At 29.3% G+C, this 20,935-nt stretch overlaps 1 protein-coding gene across 1 annotated transcript; it reads right to left on the reverse strand.

The window, feature by feature from the left end:
- Nucleotides 1–9,268: 9,268 nt before the first annotated feature.
- LOC111316370 (uncharacterized) lies at nt 9,269–9,874 on the reverse strand. The gene has a single exon (XM_022918340.1). The coding sequence runs from the start codon at nt 9,872–9,874 to the stop codon at nt 9,269–9,271; it is 606 nt and encodes a 201-aa protein (XP_022774075.1).
- Nucleotides 9,875–20,935: the final 11,061 nt, after the last annotated feature.

Consider the following 20,935-nt stretch of genomic DNA (forward strand, 5'->3'; position numbering starts at 1 on the left):
AGTTTTTACCTCTCAATTTCAGACTCATTTCCATTCAACTTCCCTTTCTTACCATTCTTTGTATAGATAGGCAATGTAATCCTTGTTTTCTTGCAATTACATCTCCATGGCCTTGATTTCTATTCCAAATGCATTTTCCCCTTTAATTATCCAGATGCATTTTCTTCTCACATCTCAACTCTTCCTTCAATTCTTCGTTCTCTTCTTAAATCTTGCTTAATTCCTTTTTGTTTGCTATAAGGGCTTTATGTGAATCTTTCTTTTCTCGCATTGTCATGGTGATTTTGTCCTCATTATCCATAGCCTTATGTCTTCATAAATGAACTTCATCCCTAAGATGCTCCACTTTATCCTGGCCTTTACTTTTTTTTACCTCATCCTTTAACAAAGCCCTTAGCCTTTGGTTTTCCAAGTGTAGCTCTTTGAGGTCACTTCAAGCCAAATCTCTTTCGTTTATCATCTTTTCTAACATATCTTTTAGTACACCTTTTACATACTTCAGTTGACTTATTTTCTCTTACAATATTTAGTTTTTTTTTTCAACATTTTCGTCTTGGCCTTAAACTCCTTCATAGCAATCTTTAATTTGATGGTGGTGGCTTAGCCCACGAGTCTATTAAGTGTACTATCTCTTGATTTATTGGTAGCATCAAATCATTAACTCGCTTAGCTTTTCGAACTAGTTATCCTAGAGTCATATCATTTGTATTTCTTCCCAATTCTAACCTTAATGTATGCCCTTAAGCTTTGGCATTGATATGCACTCTAACCATGTAGCTTTCTAGGCCATGGTCAAACTCTATCTAATCTAATCCTCGAGTCATTAAAATAAATTGCTATGACCCATATTATAGTCTAACCCTCAATGGTGCATAACTAATGGCATCTCAAAAAATAGGTAATGGAACCCAAGGTTGATTTCTACAACTATATAGATTAGAAACTTGAGGCATCCATGATGCTTTCCAAGTCACCCCATCTCTTTCTATGCTTTAAAAGAAAACCATCCACTATTCATTTCAAAAATTCCTAAACCACTATTTTATGTTAAACTTGGCTAACAGTGCTAAGGATCTTATATAAATCAACAACAGAGCTTGATCAGTGCTTTAAAAATGGCTCTAAATCCACACATATAACATTGAATACAACATATCAATCTTTCTTCTCTTTTTCTTTGGCAATAACTCAAAGATCTAATGGTTTTATACGAAAGTGTTGGTGAAGAGTTAATCTTTTGTTCTAACTACATAAAGAAGTCCATCATAGAGGCCTCTATATATCATAAGGCTCTAAAAAAAAATCACTAAACCATAAACAGCCAAAACAAACATTTTCATAACTTGCTTTTCATCCGAACTCTGAAGCATGACATCTTATAGAAAAATCCATGGTATCCCTGTATCGATCTTTTTTCTTTTCAATCACCTAAACCTTGACCCTTATTATCTTTGCCAAGTTTTTTTTATACCCAGTTAACTTTAATGCTTTCCAATTTTCTCTATTAGGCTTTGAGAGCTTTAAGTGTAACAAGGTAGAGTATTCTTCTATGGAAAGTGCCAGGTTATCCTTGTTGAATGTAAAGCATTAATATGCTGGATTCTAGAACCATATGGCGTCTTTTAGTATCTGATAATTAGGTTTTAATGGTATCAACACAGTAATATCTCTATACTTTTCTATGAAGGCTAACTTTTTTTCCCATCTCCACTGATTCCAAATACCCCAAAAAACTATCATGTCATTTTTTCTTAAATCCAAATAAACCAACTCTAACAATTTCAAAACATACCTATCTATAAAATAGTCCTTTTCTATTTGTTGCCTATTTTTTTTTACTAATCTTTCACTTCCCAAAATGGTATCGAAAAACTTAAAGAATGCAATGCAAAAAGATAAATTAATGAACAATTTCTTTTATTCTATTTTTTAGTGATTTTATTTTATTTTTATTTTTTTAGGTTTTTATTTTATTTTATTTTTGGTCATTTCTAATGATTTCCTATGTCTTTTATTAAAAGCAATAAATGTAAAATTATCAAATTAATAGCAACACGAAAATGAGAAAGGTAAGAGATGTTCCTTTATGTGACTTGTTTTGGGTAATTTCTATTAAGAGGGGATAGCATGGCTCTACTTAAGGCTGGCTCCTTGTAGTTCACCATATGCTAGGTTGGGAATTGATTCATCTAAGGTTCTAAATTGCTTCTCATATCATCTTACATTACAAACTAGTATGGCACTTCAATCCTCACCCATTACAAGCTACGAATGAAAATGGTTTAATTTGAGTAGGAATGTTTCACTAGCCATTGTAAAGTTAATACCTTATGAGGCATAGCTACTTTACTTTCTTCTAAATAAAGTTAGGGTCTAGGTATAGAGCTTATGCATGAAATATAGATATGAGTGTGTGCGAAAGAGCAAACAAATCTTTCATATATTCCTAAACTACCCCTACCCTAAATGCCCCACAAATTCTAAAAACAAAATAAAGAACAACAATATATAATAAATGACATAATTTAAATATGCATAAAATAACCTAATTAAAATATGCAAGAAACGACATAATTAAAATATGAAATGACACAATTAAAAATATGCATGAAATGACATAATTAGCACATGCATGAAATGTAGAACACACAAACTTTTTTTTTCATTTCCATTTTCATTTTTTTAAGAATTAAAATCAAAGCATTTTTTTTCATTTTTTCAAATTTTAAATTTTTTTAAATTTTGATTTTTTAAGAAAATAAGAAAATCCAAATCAAGAAGTTAAGATTTAACACTAATTAAGTCCGTTAAACCTAAATTTAGGATGACATGCAATCAATATTTGGCTTGACTCTCTTAAAATGTATCTCTAGTAGAGTCACCAAGCTATTGCGTCGTTTTAGGACTTGAAGGTGGATGGCTTGAAAGCCAGAAGAATGGGAAAATTTGAAAAAATTGGGCCTAAAAATATTTTTGATGAAAATCAAAACAAAGAGTTAGCACCAATCTTTTATAAGGTGTGATTGGCTAAAAAAATTATCCTTTTAATAAAACATCTTAAAATGGGTTTAAAAGTTTTAGAAAAAAAACATATTTATGGTTTGTGAAATTAGAATTGAGTCTAATAGTTGGTTATGCATGGAGAAATATTAAAACCCATTTAGCACTCGTCGAAGACGGTACCAATTGATTATATTTTATCCCTTAATTTTGATTAAAATAGTCATATTTTACTTAATGTTTAAAAGTAATTCCCTTTTTTTTTGTTTTAGCAAAAACAAATCAAATTTTAAAAAATAAAACTTTTTTTTTTTTTTACTTTGGATCAAGATGAAAACATCTTAAATATTAAAACACATTTTTCACTTTCTTATAATTAGGTAGAATTTCAAAAAAAATCTAATTTAAGAGTTTTTAAGTTGCCTCACAAAACCAAGATAACAACTTTCATAAATAATAATCACCAAGAGTCCTCCTATAGTTAGGCAAGACTTTAATGACTATGTTTACTTGAGATATTATCTTAATTTAAAATATTTTACTTTGAAAACCAATTTTTGAAAACAAATGCATGAAATACATGAATATAATAAAATATGATGAATGCATGACAATATAAGATGAATGACAAAGTATGAATACATGATAATATAAAAATGCAAGTGATTACAAAATAAAATGAAATACAAATGCATGATTGGTTTTAGGGTTTAGGTTGGTTTGGGGTCTAAGTTTAGGTTTTAAGGTTTTAAGGTTTAGGTTTAGGGTTTGGTTTAAGGCTTAGGGGTTAGGGTTTAGGTTTAGGGTTTAGGGTTTTATGGACTAACTAGAAAGGTACAACCTGTAAATCCAATGTGGGGTGTAGAAGGTTTTGATCCTTTTTGTTTCGAAAGGAATAGCCTCTCATCATATTGCAGCAGGGACATTGGGCATATTAGCTGGCTAGGTTTTATGTTTAGGGTTAGGTTTAAGGTTTAATGTTTGAGGTTTAAAGTTTAGGGTTTAGGGTTTAGGGTTTACTTTATGGTGTCAGTTTAGGGTTTGGAGTTTAGCGTTTAGCGTTTAAGGTTTAAAGTTTAGGGTTTGGATTTAGAATTTAGGGTTTCATGGAATTTGGGGTTTCAATTTTTTTTAGGTTTTATGGAAATATAAATGAAATAAATGCAAATTACATATGCCATTAGTGAATGCATGTGCCTAAGGCATGACCTTGAAAAATAATTACAAAGTAAGGCATTTTCAAACTTAATATTACAAACATGTTATGCATGAAAATTCAAGAACAAAATGGATTAAACATAAAAAAACTTTGAATTTGGTTTGAATATTCGATCATTTGTTCATCATTAATTACTACTAAACAACTTTAAAAACCCATCAATAACAACCATCAAACATCAATTTTTTAATTAAACTTTTGCTCAAACATGTTAACTTGCCAAACATCATAAAAACATAATCTAATGCATGGATCAAATAGCTATTAACTGCAAAAGAAATGAAGCAAGGTTCGGCTAAACAAAAGCACATCATGGTTGAACCTGCCTAGCATACTCCCTAAGCATGCTTTCTCCCATTTTATCCAAACAAGTATTAATCATTTAAAACTTACCTCACGAAGGGATTTATAGCATTAAAACAATCTTAACAAAAATATAATGATCCAAGAATGGCAAAGAAATCATGAGAACAAAAATAATACTGAAACAACTAAATATACACCTAACCAACCAAAAATCATGCTAAACAATATTATATTTATCATTTAATTATTATAAGCCACCTTTTAAAGCAACAAGATATGAAAGAAGGCTAAGAGGAGGTTCAGCCAAACAAGAGCACACTATGGCCGAACCTCTAACTTGATTTTCTATGATGGGTTTGTGGTTTTTATAACTTGAATTTTGGCTTCAATCCAACTATGATTAATTAGATGAAGTTGGTCCAAGTTTCAAGTAAACAAAAATGAACTAAAAAGCTTTAAAAAAAACAATGAAAATGGAGTGAAATAACATAAAAATGCTATGAAATGTGATTGAAAATACAAGAAAATGGGAAATGGGGGTTAAGAAAGTATACCTTCAAAACCAAACATAAAGAAATTTTCTTTTCTTTTTTTGTTCTCATGATTTTTCCTTAAATTTTTTTTCCTTTTCCACGAGTTCCTTTGGTTTTCTCTCTTTCATTCAGAATGTCCCTCCCTTGGTAGAAAATTGTGAAAAATATCTTTGAAAGATTGAATTAGGGCCCTAAGATTAAAACATCATCCAAAGGTCAAAATTTCCCCCTTGTTTTTAATCCAAGGAGCAAACTTTAGCCATTGGATCAACATTCCTCATGAGATCTAAGGGTTCACATTGTTCACTGCAAAGATTGGATTTTTATAGCCATTAAACTAAGTGAAAAGACAATTTTACCTTTAGTACAAAGATTTCGGTATTTATTCATTTTCTTAGAAATCAATATTGCCATGCTCAAATTTATGATTTTAAAGCACCAAAATCATGAAATATTATGAAATTAAGATCTAGAAATTTTCATGAAAATCTAACCTTGAGAAAGTCAAATTATGAAATTACTCCTAAGGGGTATTTTCGTAATTTCACACCTCTTGAGGTATTGTTATAATTATGAATGTACCAAAAATCATCAAATATTATAAAATCATTATCTCAAAAATTTTGCGAAAAACTAACCTTGGAAGGTCAAATCACAAAAATACGCCTAAGGGCATTTTGATAATTTCATACCTCATGAGGTACAATCAAAGTTTTCAAAATTCGAAAAGTCATCAAATAACATCAAACTATGATCTAGAGCATTTTGTGAAACTTCAACCCTGGAAAGGTCAAATTACAAAAATACTACTAAAGGGTATTTTTATAATTTCACATATCTTAAGGTGTGATATAAGTTTTCGATGCATAAAAAATCATTAAAAAAATTTCAATAATGATTTGGAGATTTCCACGAAAATTTTACTTTGAGAAAGTCAAATTACAAAAATACTCGTAAGGACGTTTCGATAATTTTACATTTACCTAATTACAATTAAACTTTTTAGTGCTTTAAAAATCACAAACTTCAATTTCAAACCACAGTGATTCCAAATTGGTTGTAAATTTTGAATGCTGATCGGGTTCTATTCATTTTTATCAAGTTTTGTCTAATTTTAACTTTGTTTGATAAATTTTTTATTATATTTAAATAGAGTTGATTTGGAGCATTTGGGTCAAATTGATCCAAATTTAAATTTTAGAAACTAATTAAAATTGAAGAAATGTTGGATTGGAAGAATTTCATAAATGACCAACATTTGCCCAAACAAAATTACGTGTCTACATATATCATGTGTGCATCACCTTATTCAATTCAAAGTATATTTTATTTTTTGTCCCAAAATTCTTATTATTTTTCTTATTGGATTTCATTCAACATTATATAATTTTATTTATTTATTATTTTTATTTTATATTTAAATAACACTTGATGTCTCAATACGAGTCTAGTAATAATAATAATAAAAAGCTTAAAGTGTCATCCTTTATGTTTTAACAAGGATGGGACATAATAGATTAAACATAGTCGGGTCGACAGTGGGTGAGTAGAGAAATAGGATACTTTGTCCCATTCTAGAATATATTATGTATAATAAATTTGTCCTGTCCTGTTTCTACAATAACAATATCATCTTATATCTTATATAAATATATAAAAGTCAAAACCTTTAATAAAAAAATAAAATTATCCAATGTGAATTATTTTGACATTTGTACACTCTTAAATAAATGACATGCATCATATATAAATACCTTTTATTTTATTTGATTTGATGCATTTTAATTTTAAAAAAATTAACATTCTTAAATTGATTTGATTCATCTTTAATGTAAAAAAGTAAATTTATTTCATTTAAATTATTGCCTTTATTCTCTTTTACATTTTCATTAGTCTTGCCTTACATAAATAAGTTTCAATTTTATTTGTAATCGAAGTTTATATTCTCTTATTGTTATTGACCTTAAATTACTTTTAATTAAATTTTATTCTTGATTCTTAACATTCAACTTCAACATCATAAATACAACTATGCTTTGGTGCATTACAATTACAAATAATAGTATTGATTCGGTCTGCTCCATACTTCTACTATGTTTTGTTTCTTTTCTTTTTTCTTTTTTATTTGTTCCATTAGTTTGTTTCTTCTTGCTTCCATTTGTTTTATTCTCTTTCATGTCAAAGTGTGATTTCTTTTATTATTTTTTAATATTAAGATTCAGTTTTTGCGAAAAAAAAAGAAAAAAAAAAAAGAAGAGTTTGCTTTTAATTCTTAAAATAATGTTAGTATAACATACACGTACGTTCATGTGTAATAGTTACCTACACAATCCAAAATGACTTGCTTTTATTTTGTCTTTTATTTAATTTTTAGTTAATTTTTTTAATGATTTAGTTTCTAATTTTTATGTGCAATGTTTGTATGCTATGTGATTAATATTTGCTACAAAATTTAACCAGCTTTAAAAATTGTCAATAAGTTGTTGCCAGGAACATTTTTCATCTCAAATGCCACAGTGAAAGATCACTGCACATAAAAAATTAGACTATGGTACACAAGGAAATGTCCAAGAAAATATGGATACCTTGCATTTATTGATCTTGCACTCTGTATCATATTCTTCTAACCTGAAATGTTAATTGTCCAATTGATAGTCAACTTTGAGGTTTATCTCTCGGGTTCGGAGGTGCATGTGGTAGATATTGCTGCAGTTGCTAATTGGATCTTAGATCTTATTATGGCTTAGTCCTTTTTATCACTTACAAAATTGATAGGAACTTATTAAATATTCCTAATATTTAGAGTCATTTTAGTGGTGGCTTTACCCTTCGTAATTATCTATGTGCCGGAAACAAAGGAGATGCCTACTCGAGGAGATTGAGAAGATGCTGGAGGTTAGAGCTTTGCACTTCAAAGTTATGGGAGAAAAGTTACAATCCACAATAAAAGAGCCAAGCGATAAGAACAAACAGAAGGAAAACGTTGAACAAATTGAAAGCCTAATCATTAATATTGCACCGAAACATTAGACTCAGTCATTGATGCATAAATTTTTTCTATTATATGTCAAGTCTATTATTTTATGATACACTTTACACATAAATTTCCTTTGTTACTGCAATCCATTTTAAGTTTTAATTAAATATGATTTAAATCATTATACATTGCCATCATTTTAGATTGTATTCAGATGATGGTGCCTTCGTTTTAAAAATTTAGACTATTGCCACTCGGAAGAAAATTCATTTATAATAAAAATTATTAAATGTGTCTTTAAAATTTTTTATGCTAATTGAGACAATAAATATTGATAACAAAAATTAAAAATTATTTTGTTGCCAAATTGACTCATTTTATATGGTTAATACTATATAAGAATAGAAATATGCTTTTGTGACTAATATTTAATAATTAATAATGAAAAGAATTTAAATTTAAATTATTATTGAAAGACAAAATTTCAATTTATATATTCTCGTTCTAAGATTTCTTTTCTAGCAACTAAGGAAAGAATCAATTTGAGTTACTTCCAATTAATTAAAACTTATAAAAACACATTTAAAAAATTTATTACCTAAGAATAGGAGTGTGCTTGGATTGTTTGGTTCTGCTTATCATAAATTTAGTAATTTTGGCTCTTACAACTATCTCTTTAATATATCTAATATAAATAAAAAAAAAGGGAATTTTTTTTATACACATAGTCAAACTTATTAAAATGTGAAAATCTTGAAAAATCATCATCTTTTAAGTGAAATTGTTTTGATTTGATTTAATTTAATTTTAATTTAAAGATTTATTACGAACAATAAATTGTATTTGTTTCCTTAAGTATTTTTTGTTTAATTACATTTTACATTTTTCATAAACTTGATGACAATGCATATCAATTAATACAAGTTCAAATTTTAAAGCTAAATTCAATTCACAATCAAAGAATAATTTTTTTTTTTTTTTGAAATGAAACTGTCTTTGATTTATGTAATAATGCTTTCCTGGAGTTAAATCAGATATAATAGTAGGACACTCATCAATCCATTGTATCTCCTCTGTTGGTGCTGTGATTGCAAACTTTGCCAGTCTATGCACAGCTCCACTGGCCATCCTCCTTGTATGTTTCATTGAGAAATGAATGAAGCTTTGCCCTACACATTTTGCATCCTGGATGAGTTCCCGAATCAAAGATAGACTCTCCTCCTTAGCCATAACCTAGTTCAATACCTCCAGCGAATCACCTTCCACAATTACCGATTGTAATCCCAACTGTCTGGAAAATATAATTGCTTTGTTCATGGCTAAGGCTTCTGCAACACTTGGATCATTGACCTGTGCAATCCTGCATGAACATGCTCTTAACACCTTGCCTGCCGCATCCCTCTCAATTGCGCCTGCCCCGTCTACACTTTCTTCCATTTTGTGTTCTCCATCAAAATTCGCATTAGCATAGCCAGCTTCAGCCGATCTCCATTTTATGTTCTCATGTGTGGTCTGTGTGTCTGACCGTTTTTGGGTTGCCAAATACTCCTCCAAATAGCTTCTAGCATATGCCATTACTTCATCAGTTGTTCTACCAGGATTGATTCTAATCTCCTCATTCCTGTTGTTCCACAGAACCCAGCATACGGTCAGTCCCATCTCCATATTGGATCGATCTTCTGCTTCCCACATGCTGCTTAACCATCCCTTTTCACTATCAAGGTCTGCCCTCTTCCATTTATCACCCCAACATTCCATTTTCCAAACTTCACAAGCCGGTGGACATCTTTTGATCACATGCATAATTGTTTCCTCCTCCTGTCCACACCTTGGGCACATTTCCTGGGTCTCTATTCCTCCTCTCCTTAGGTTGTAGAAAACTGGCAGTATCCTTGCATTTAGCCTCTAACCAAACATTTTAGGTTTTGGGGGAATATGAAGTTTCCATAGTTGCTTCTAGAAGGCATCAATATTGCAATCGTTTGTATCATTCGCAGCTTGTCAGGTAAGTAGACGATAGGCACTCTTCACTGTATACTCCCCCTTCCTTTCCAGTCCCCATACAAGTGTGTATTCCCTGCTTACACGTCCCAATGGTATACAACAAATCTTCTTCACCTCTTCACTGGAGAACAGTTGATGCAGTTCCTTCTCCTTCCACCTTTGGTCTTGTGAGTTAATGAGGTTTGCCACCAAGTTGTAAGTTGCCTCCCGTGTTGCATCTCCATGGGGTGCTATCTTCGTTCCTGGTTTTTTCCATGCATCATGCCAAGTCCGAGTTGTGTTACCATTCCCCACTCTTCATTGCAGACCCATTTCCAGTACCTTTTTTGCTACCCATACACTACGCCATGTAAGTGAAGGGTTCACTCCTAAATCAGTTTCCATAAAAGCTGTGTTGGGAAATATTTTGCCTTAAGCACCTCATGAACCAGTGACTACGGCCACTTTAGGATTCTCCAACCTTGTTTGCCCAACAGTGCTGCATTGAATTTTGTTGCATCTGTAAAGCCCATCCCTCCCACCGATTTGCTTTGACATAGTTTCTCCCAATTGACCCAATGAATTTTCCGTCCCTATGGCTTTGATCTCCACCAAAATTGGCTCACAATGCTGTTATTTCATCACATAAATCTTTTGGTAGAAGAAAACAGCTCATAGAATATATTGGCACTGCTTGGAATATTGCTTTTAGATACACTTCTTTCCCACTTTTCGATAACATTCTGCCGCTCCAGTTCTGTGTCCTACTTAGCCTATTGGTAATTTCCTTGAAAGCCAGTTTCTTCCCTCTACCCACCATCGTAGACACACCCAAGTATTGCTCTGGATTTGTCGTTATCTAGATCCCAAATATATGTTTCACCCCTTCCATGTTATCTTCGGATGTGTTCTTGCTGAAGAATAATGAGGACTTATCATGTTATATAGATCCGTAGATTTATCATTAGACATAGATTTAGAAGTCGTTATCAATATTTTTGTTTAAGTGCGATTGACTATCTAACTGAATTTGTCACATTTTAAAAAGAAGTACTAAGCTTAATTTAATTATTTTTAAATAATAGATTTTAGTGTACGAAATCATATTTAAGTTTGAGACTACGATTATGCGTAAAAGGGTTATAGCACCCTCATAAAGCTCATCAAAAGGATGGTACCAATTTGATTTCAAGTTATCCAAGCCTAAAAACATCTTTATAATTTGTCAAATAATTTAATTCTTGAAAATTAATCCTAAAATTACTCTAATAGTGTGGCATTAATTTAAAATAATTTTCTCATCTTAGGAGTATTTATAGAGATTAATGTCTCACTCTAAAAAGACTCCGTTATTGGATTCATATAAATTTTATTTAAATTAATAATCAATAAAAATCTTTCAATAATTTGATAAGATTTATTTTGATGTAGATCCCTCAATAATATGGTAAGATTTTATTGTAAAATTGTGTATGAAATATATTTAAAGAAAATTCATTAAACCTTTCAATAGTTTGATAAGATTTAAGTCAATATTTAAATCTTTCAATAGTTTGGTAGGATTGAAAATTTTATTATTATTATTTTTAAAAAATTTATTAAGTCTTCAAATAGTTTAGTAAGACTTAATTCAATATTTAAATCTATCAATAATTTAGTAGGATTGAAAATTTTATTTTTTTTTCAAAAAATTCATTATGAAATTCTCAAATAGTTTAATAGAATTTATAATACAAAATTTCTAAACCCATGAAATAAAAAATTCATAATTTAAAACTTGCAATTTTTAAATTTTATTTTAAACATACATAAAAAATGAAATAAATAAAAAATATATATATCAATAAACAAAACGTGAAAATTACCAAAATGAATGGAGACATACTTAGGTGGAAGTATCCCTTGATCTATAGTGGTAGATACTTATCAATTCCAACCAAAGAGCTTAAGTATAGATTGCTACTCATCCATTTTCTAATGAGTTTCCCCCCTTTTTTTATCATAAATTTGAGTCCTTAATATAAGGTTTCAAGCAATTTCAATTTGGAAAATAATCAATTCTAGAATTTATAATTTTGGTGATTTTATTTGATTCAATTATGTGATTTTGCATGTATTTAGTCCCAAGAAAATAAAATCATTGAATCCAAGATCTTCAATTCACACTATTCTTCTTTTGGGTTTTCAAACTTTCTTTTTTCCTTTTTGGCTTTTTTACCTTTTTTTTTTTTTTTTTACTTTTGACTATAAATAATAAAACTAAAATTAAATACCAAAATTAACATTAGGACCAAAATTAAAACTAAAAAATTAAAATTAATGGCTCCTAATTCTTGGGCTCAAAACTTTTCGATCAAGGCCCAATTTATGGTATAAGGCCTGGTTCAATTTTGGAAAAATTTTCAGACAAATTTGAGTGTCTACAGTTGGGGTTTACACAGTTTTTATGAAACAAAAATTTTGCAAAGACAAAAGATATCCATTTTATTCGGGTTCAAAAAAATCGAAAACTTTTTTAAAACTAGAAATCCAAAGATTCATAATTTGGAAATTCAAGGGTTTGTGTGAACGATTCATAAAGTTGTATAACAAAAATTGAAAGATTCCAAGACTCCAAGATTTGCAAAAGATTCAAGATTCGTAAATATTTTTAGATTCGCAAAAATTTCAAGTTTTGCAAAGATCTCAAAAGTTCGTAAATAACTTAAGATCTCAGAGGTTCCCTAATCACAAAGATTCCAGGTTCACAAGATTCCAAGTTTTGTGGAGTTTCCAGATTCATAAGGATTTCAAATTTTGCAAAGATTCTAAGTTTCAGAAGATTCCAAGTTTCATAGAGGTTCCAGTTTTGCAAAGACTTTTAGATTTGCAAGAATGGAAGATTCACAAAACTTTTAGTTTAACAAGAATTTCAGGTTTGTAAGAACTCAGAGATTTGCAAGAATTTGTAAGAGTTTTAGGTTCGTAAGAGTTGGAAAATTCATAAAACTTTCAGATTCGTAAGAATTTTAGGTTTGCAAGAAATAAAAAATTAGTAAAATTTTTAGATTCTTAAGAACTTTAGATCGAAGATTAACAAAAACTTCAAATTTGCAAGAATTTCAAATTTGTAAAGATTTGTAAACTATACTTCACAAATAAGATTCAAATATTTGCATTCAAAAGATTTAAAATTTCATATAAAAAATTTAGGATTCACATAAAGATTTCATGGTGTACAGCTAAAATTCTCATTCAAAAAATTTCAAGGTTTCACATCCAAAAGTTAAAGATTTTACTTCAAAAAACTTAGAGATACACATCAAAAATTTCAAAAATTCACATTCAAAAACTTTAATATTTCACAACCAAAATTTCAAATATACTCATTCGAAAAATTCTGAGTTTTACATCCATAATTTCAAAGATTCACATTAAAAATTTTAGAGATTCACATCCAAAATTTTAAAAATTCACATTCAAAAAATTTTAGAGATTCACATCTAAAATCTCAAATGTTAAAATTTTAAAGATTCTCATTCGATAAAAGGTTTTTTTTAAACAAATGCTTTATGACTTTAAAAGTTTGGAAAATTTTCTTTTTCCAAAAAATCTCATCATGAAATATCTTCTTCATTTGAGGATTCAAAAGTCAAAAGTTTTCTCTAATCAAAGACAAATTCTTGTATGCGACAAATGTCATGTAAATGCAACAATCTAGATTCTCACTAAATGATGCAAATGCATGTTTTAAATAATAATACAAATGCCATACTATGATTCAAATGTTCACTACATGATGCCAATGCATGCCCCAATCATGATGCAAATGCAATGTTCAAATAATGATTTAGATACTCACCAAATAAACACAGATGTATGGTACAAACAAATAATGATACAAATGCAATATCCAAAACAATGGTTTAAATATTCACCAAATAATGTAGATTCATGGTCCAATCAATTATGCAACTTAGAAATTCCCCAAAATGATGCATTTTTAGTTTAGTAGATGCAGTTATCAAAATAAAACATTTTTGCTGCCCTAGAAAAGTCACTCTTGTCATATTGATTTGAAAATCTTTTTCTCACATTCATCAAAATTCATATATACAACACTTCAAATTTGAAAATTTTCAAAAACTCCTAAAAGAATGGTAATCAACTGTCCCAAAAATTATCTTACATACCACTTTTCCATGACCAAATTGTATTAACATGTGACATTTAAATCTCTTGAAAATTGGTGATTACTACCTAGAATGAATTAGGAGGATCTTGGTCTTTTCGAAAGGAAAAAATGGTTTGGCGTATCAGGATTTCGGCGATTAAGAAGAACTATGTCATTGAATAAAAAATAAAATCACTATTTCTTCATCTAAGTTCACAAATGAAAGTTTAAATTTGAAAAATGAACCTTTTTTAAAGCACAATTCATTTTGGCACTCCCTTAGATTCTTGGGATGGGGAATTTTAACAAATGTTAAGACTAATAGTGATAGGTTAAAAATTTCTATGAAAGAAAGAAATACTCAAATTTCAAAACAAATCTTCAAATTGGGGTTTATCTTTTTGAATTTTTAAAAGGTCTTCATTATTTATTGGCTCCTTCAAAATCACTTTCTCTAATGAACTTGCTTAAGTTGCTTTTAAAGTTGCTCTAGACTTTCCTTTCAGGTTTTCACCCTAGAGCTTTATTCAATGTTTTTCTTTTTTTTTTCTCACTATTCCATCATGCATTTGAAAACTCAAAATCCATCTAAAATCCAAAAGAGATGGTGATTTTTCTAAGAAAAGTTTTTCAATTTAGATACCCACATTTGATCAAAATGAACTTTTCAAATGATGTAACATAGGCCAAAGTTTAGGGTTTTAAAAAAAAGGATAAATAAGCCCAAAAATTTGTTTAAGGGTAATTAAATCAAGGATCATTTCTCTTTTTAAGGACATTTGTCTTTTCCATTTATCAGAACATGTATTTTCATTTTTTCATTTTTTCATTCTTTCTCTTTCTCATTTTTTCTTCTTTTTCTTCATGTTTTCACATCTTGACAAATTACCAAAAATTTTCAAGTTTGTTTTTTGACCGTAGGCATTCTTTCTTTGTCCTTAACTTTGGATCTAATGCTTTTTTAAATAAATTCACTTACATTATTGTCCCCCAGTGTGAATGGTGATCTTTGGTTAGAATTTCTTCAAAAAGAATTCAATAGGCTTAAAAAGGGTAACAAATGGATTCTTTTTTTGTTGTGAAAGGAATATGAAAGATGGCTATTTGTCATATCAAATATGGATACCTTTATTAAAAAGCAATTCTTAGGAGTAGATTTTTTTCTTTTATCTTGGAACACTTTGAATATCTAATGTGTATGATGTTACAATCGATTCTTTTTTCATTTTTCATTTGCTTTTTTTTCTCTCATTTTTTTTTTTTTTGCAACTCCAGCTCAAAGTATCATCTTACTACATCAAATGAAGTCCTAATGTAACGATTTTCATTTTCACGACCCACAACAAAAGATGAAATTGATGCCATCTAGAAGAAAGGATATTAAAAAAAATGGATAATTTAGTCTTTTTGGTAAATTTGCTCCAAGATGTGGGCAAAGGAAAATTTTAGGGCAATGAAAGAAAAATAAAAGGAATATTGTATAAATCAAGAAGTTAAACAAGGATATTGAGGGGATATGATATTTTTAGTAATTTTGTCCCAAGGAAGAAATTAGAGAGATTTAGGCTCTGTGAAGAAATACGGGTAGTGATGTATTTGTAATAGTCTTGACACTAATCAAATTGTCAAAATCTAGAATCTTTAAGAAATAGTCTCATGTATTGGCTTACAAAGAATTTTTCAAACAAGAATTTTCAAACTTTATTGCTTATAGCCTTAATAAAGATCATTGACTTGGAAATCTTTTTTTGTCAAGTGAAAATTAGGATCATAGGACTTGAAAAGTCAGGCTTTGAGTGGTGTGGTGTTCAACTAAATTGGAATCTAAAATGGTAAGTGAAACAACTGTGTATGTTTATTCTTAGTAGTAATCACCAATTCTCCTAATATTGTTTTCACAAAAATTTTTCTTTACAAAGAACAATTTTCAATCATGGAAAGAAATCATGTGGTTTTTTATTGTCAAACAAAAATCAAAAGGATGAATATATATATATATATATATAAATACTTGAATGCAAGTTATAATGAAAAGCAAGAATTCATATTTATGTACCAAAGATTGCCTCAAACAAATGAAATAGTGCACATACAAAAATGTATACACAAATATACATATGCAATACATAGTAACAACAAGAATTCATATTCAAAATTATGTACAAAATTGAAACAGCAAAGATTTTTCCAAGTAAATGAAATAATGTATATGCAAAAATGTTTACATTGATCTATATGCTAATACATGTATATAATATATAAATGAAACAAAAATTGATAGCCAAAACTATGTACAAAATTGAAAAGCCAAATATTTTCCCACACAAATAATGTACATATAAAGATGTTTACATACATGTATGCAATACATAGTAAGAATTCATATTCACAACTATATACAAAATAGGAAAGTCAAAGATTGCCCTAAACAAATGGAATAATGCATATATAGCAATGTTCACATGGATGCATGTATGCATTCATAGTAAAAACAAAAATTCATATTCACAACCATGTTATAAATTACTCTTCAATTTCAAATTAAGCATTCACATCTTTTAATATATGAAAAACTGAAATGGAATAATGCATGAATGAATCATGAATGCATGAATTAATACATGTATACATGAATTAATGCATGTATGCATGAATGTAATAAGAAGGATTTAATAATGTGAATGCATGCTTATACAATAAAAAAGGTTAGTAAAGATGATATATACAAAGAACAACATAATATATAGAAAGAACAACACAAAAGGTTAATATGCAAATAATATATACAAAGAACTATATATAAATTTACAAGCAAAACAAATGTCCCATCTAGTGTCCTATTTAGGATTTTTTAACACAAGGGAAGGCATAGCTCTAACTTAGGTTTGAACCTTTAGGGTTTATTTACAGCTAGATTCTAATGTTTGACATTCTAATGGTTCTCAAATTATTTCTTACATCATTGTCCACTAGAGACTAGTAAGGTGTCTCAATCCTCACCCATTATAAGCTACAAGTGAAAAGGGTTTAATTTGAGTAGGAGTTTTTTGCTAGCCCATATAGAGACATGAAATCTAGCGAAAGCAAAGGTATTTTACTCCTTTTTAAAGGATAGAATTTGGGCGTAGAGCTCATATTATGCATGTGCAAATGAATGACAAATATATATAAAATGAATAAATAAATAAAATACAAACAAGGAAAAAAATTCTTAAATTTATTAGGTTAGACTTGGATAATAAGAAATCATTTATTATCCTAACTCTCGATTTCCTTAGTGAAATCGCTAAACTATCATAACGTATATATTTGTGAACCTACCACTAGATATAGATTTAGGAGCAGCCATCAATCTTTTTTATTTAGGTGCAATTGCCACCTAATTAAATATGTCCTATTTTAAAAAAAAGTCCCAAGCTTAACTTAGGTATCATTAAATGTTAGATTTTAGTCTATGAAATCAGATTTAAGTTCAGGAATGCGATAACGCATGAGGAAGATTGTAGCATCCTTGCAGTGCCCACTTAAAGGATGGTATCAGTTTGATTTCAAGTTATTCATGCCTAAAAACATCTTTATAATTTGCCAAATAATTTAATTATTGAAACTTAGTCCTAAAATTACTCAAATAGTTTGGTAGTAATTTAAGATAATTTTCTCTCCTTAGGAGTATTCATGGAGACTAGTGTCCCACTCTAAAGAGGCTCCGTCATAAGATTTATTTAAATTTTATTTAAAGAAATAATCAGTAAAATCTTTTAATAGTTTGGTAAGATTTACTTTGATGTAGATCTCCCAATACTTTGGTAAGATTTTATTGTAAAATTATGTATAAATTTTATTTTAAGAAAATTCATTAAACCTTCCAATTGTTTAATAAGATCTAATTCGATATTTAAATTCTCTAATAGTTTGATAAAATTAAAAATTTTATTGTTATTATTTTTAAAAAAATTCATTAAGTCTTCTAGTAGTTTAGTAAGACTTAATTCAAAATTTAAATTCTCCAATAGTTTGGTAGGATTGAAAATTTTATTATTATTTTTTTCAAAAAATTCATTATAAAATTCTCAAATAGTTTGGTAGAATTCATAATATATAATTTTTAAACTTATGAAATAAAAAATTCGTAATTTATCTTTAAATTTTATTTTAAACATACATAAAATAAAGTGAAATAAATGAAAATATATATATATATATATACAAAATGTGAAAATTACTTTAATGGATGGAAACATGCCTAGGTGGAAGTATCCCTTGATCTGTAGTGGCAGATAATCACCAATTCCAACCAAAGAGCTCTGCCACTAATTCTAGTCAAAGAGCTTGAGTATAGATTACTACTCATCTATTTCTTGGTGAGTTTCCTCATTATTTTTATCACAAATTTGAGTCCTTAATATAGGGCTCCAAGCTATTTCAATTTGGAAAATAATCAATTTTGGAATCTGTAATTTTGGTGATTTTATTTGATTCAATTACGTGATTTTGTTTTACATGAATTAAGCCCCAAGAAAATCAAAGCATTAAATCTAAGATCTTTAATTCACATTATTTTTTTTTTTGGGTTTTCAAACTTTCTTTTTTCCTTTTTTTGTTTTTTTGGCTTTCTTACCTTTTTTTTCTTTTTACTTTTGACTAGAAATAATAAAACTAAAATTAAATACCAAAATTAACATTAGGACTAAAATTAAAACTAAAAAAATTAAAACTAAAAATTAAAATTTTTAGGCTCTTAATTCTTAGGCTTAAAGCGTTTCAATCAAGGCCCAATTTATGGTATAAGGCCCATTTCAATTTCAAAAAAATTCGCAAACAAAATGGGGTGTCTATGGGTTTATCAGTTGCCTCGAACTTTTTTCATATTACTGTATCACATAACTCACCCTCATGCATTGCATTGGGCTTGCTTTCATGAATAACATGTCATTTGCATATAATAGGTGAATAATTCGAGGCCCATTCTAGCTTGCCTTCACATCAATTATCCATCCATCTGTTTGATATTTTTTTAGCATAGATGGAAATCCTTTTGTGTACAAAAGAAATAATTAAGACATGCGGATCAACTTGATGAAGACCCCTTTATGGGCAAAAACTGTTAGTAACATAACCATTAAGAACTATGGAGTAAGACATTAAACCTATACATTTCATAATCCTATCAATCCATTGTGCAGCAATCCCTATTTTGCTTATGACAACTTCTAAGAAGACCTACTCAATCCTATCATAAGGCTTACTCATATCCAATTTTAAAGCCACAAATCCATCTTTTCTTGATTTTTTATTTCTTAGAGTATGGATTAGTTCATAGGCCACCAACACATTGTTGGTAATCAAGCGACTAGGAACAAATGCATTTTGGGACTTATGCACCTATTTAGGAATTTCTTTAGTCTAATAGCCAGTTGTTTTAAAATAATCTTGTAGATTACATTACAAAGACTAATAGGGCTAAAGCTGGCCATCGATCTAAGGTTCTTTTTTTTTGGGAATCAAAACTATATTAGTATTATTAACATCACAGATCCTCCCATTTCTATTAAGACAATCTAAACAGGAATCAACTGCATCATTCCTAATGATATGCCAATATTTTTTAAAAAATAAGGCGAGCATTAGGGCCTGAAGATTTTGTTAGATTCATTTGCTTGATTGCTTTATAGATCTTTTCAACTTTGAATTTTGCTTAGAGAAAAAATTGTTCATCTCATCTGTGACAAAAGCCTTTATCCCTTGTAAGATCTCATCAAACATTATTGGTCTTTGGGATTTAAAAAGCTTTTGAAAATAGTCAAGGCTATATTTTCCATCCTATGTTCGTTCTCACTCCATATCCCGTTTTCATCTTCCAACCCCTTGATGAAATTATTTCTTCATCTACTTGATGCCTGAGCATGAAAAAAGCTATGTTTTAATCCCTATCTTGGAGCCAACTAATCCTTGATCTTTGCTACCAAAACAATTCTTCATTCTCTATGAAATCGTGTAGAGCCATTTGCACTTTTACGTCCCTCATTGTATTTTCTTCTTTTGGTTGCTACTTCTTAATATTCTCATATTTTGTACTAAGCTCTGTGATTTGATTTTGAAGTCGACCAAAAGTTGCTTTACTCTACATGTTAAGCTCTTACTTAACTATTGCCAAGTTTTAATACAAATAGCCTATCGCCCCACCATTCCAGCCACGTCCCACTATTGTTTCACAAACTACCTCATAAGTCCACATCGATTCAAAGTTAAACCATTTCCTCCCTCATCCTTTTTGTTTTTGCCATTACAACCCTCTATGTCCACCAACATCGAGTTATGATCTAACATCAATATTGGGATATTAGTGACCGAATACATTAGGAGTAAATCTTTCTACTCCTTATTTTCTAAAGCTCTATTAAGTCATTCTCTTATAATTCAATTGTGATCTTTCTCCATTTCCCAAGTGTACCATATTTCCTTGCATCTAAGATCTTCAAGCTTCACATTTTCTATTGCATTTATAAAGTTCACCATCTGTCATTCTACCCTTGTAACTCCCCCCTACTTTTTTTAATCCCATGTTATCTTATTAAAATCCCCAAAGCACATCCATGGATCCTTTGATAAGTCAGCTAGCTTATTTATTAATTCTCACGTTTCATATCTTAAACTTGTATTTAGCTCATAGTAGACCACAGTCAATCCCTAATATTGGTTTTTAATGTCCACCACTTTCACATCTATGTGATTTTTTTAAAAACTCGCCAAGCTCGTAGTAATAC

The sequence above is a fragment of the Durio zibethinus genome, chromosome 24 (assembly GCF_047325235.1).
Source record: "Durio zibethinus cultivar Kanyao isolate XHJ-2024 chromosome 24, ASM4732523v1, whole genome shotgun sequence".
In the NCBI taxonomy this organism is placed as follows: Eukaryota; Viridiplantae; Streptophyta; class Magnoliopsida; order Malvales; family Malvaceae; genus Durio; species Durio zibethinus.

Excerpts from the sequence above, each read along its gene's own strand:
- LOC111316370 (XM_022918340.1), bottom strand. The coding sequence starts at position 9,874 with ATGTGCCCAAGGTGTGGACAGGAGGAGGAAACAATTATGCATGTGATC.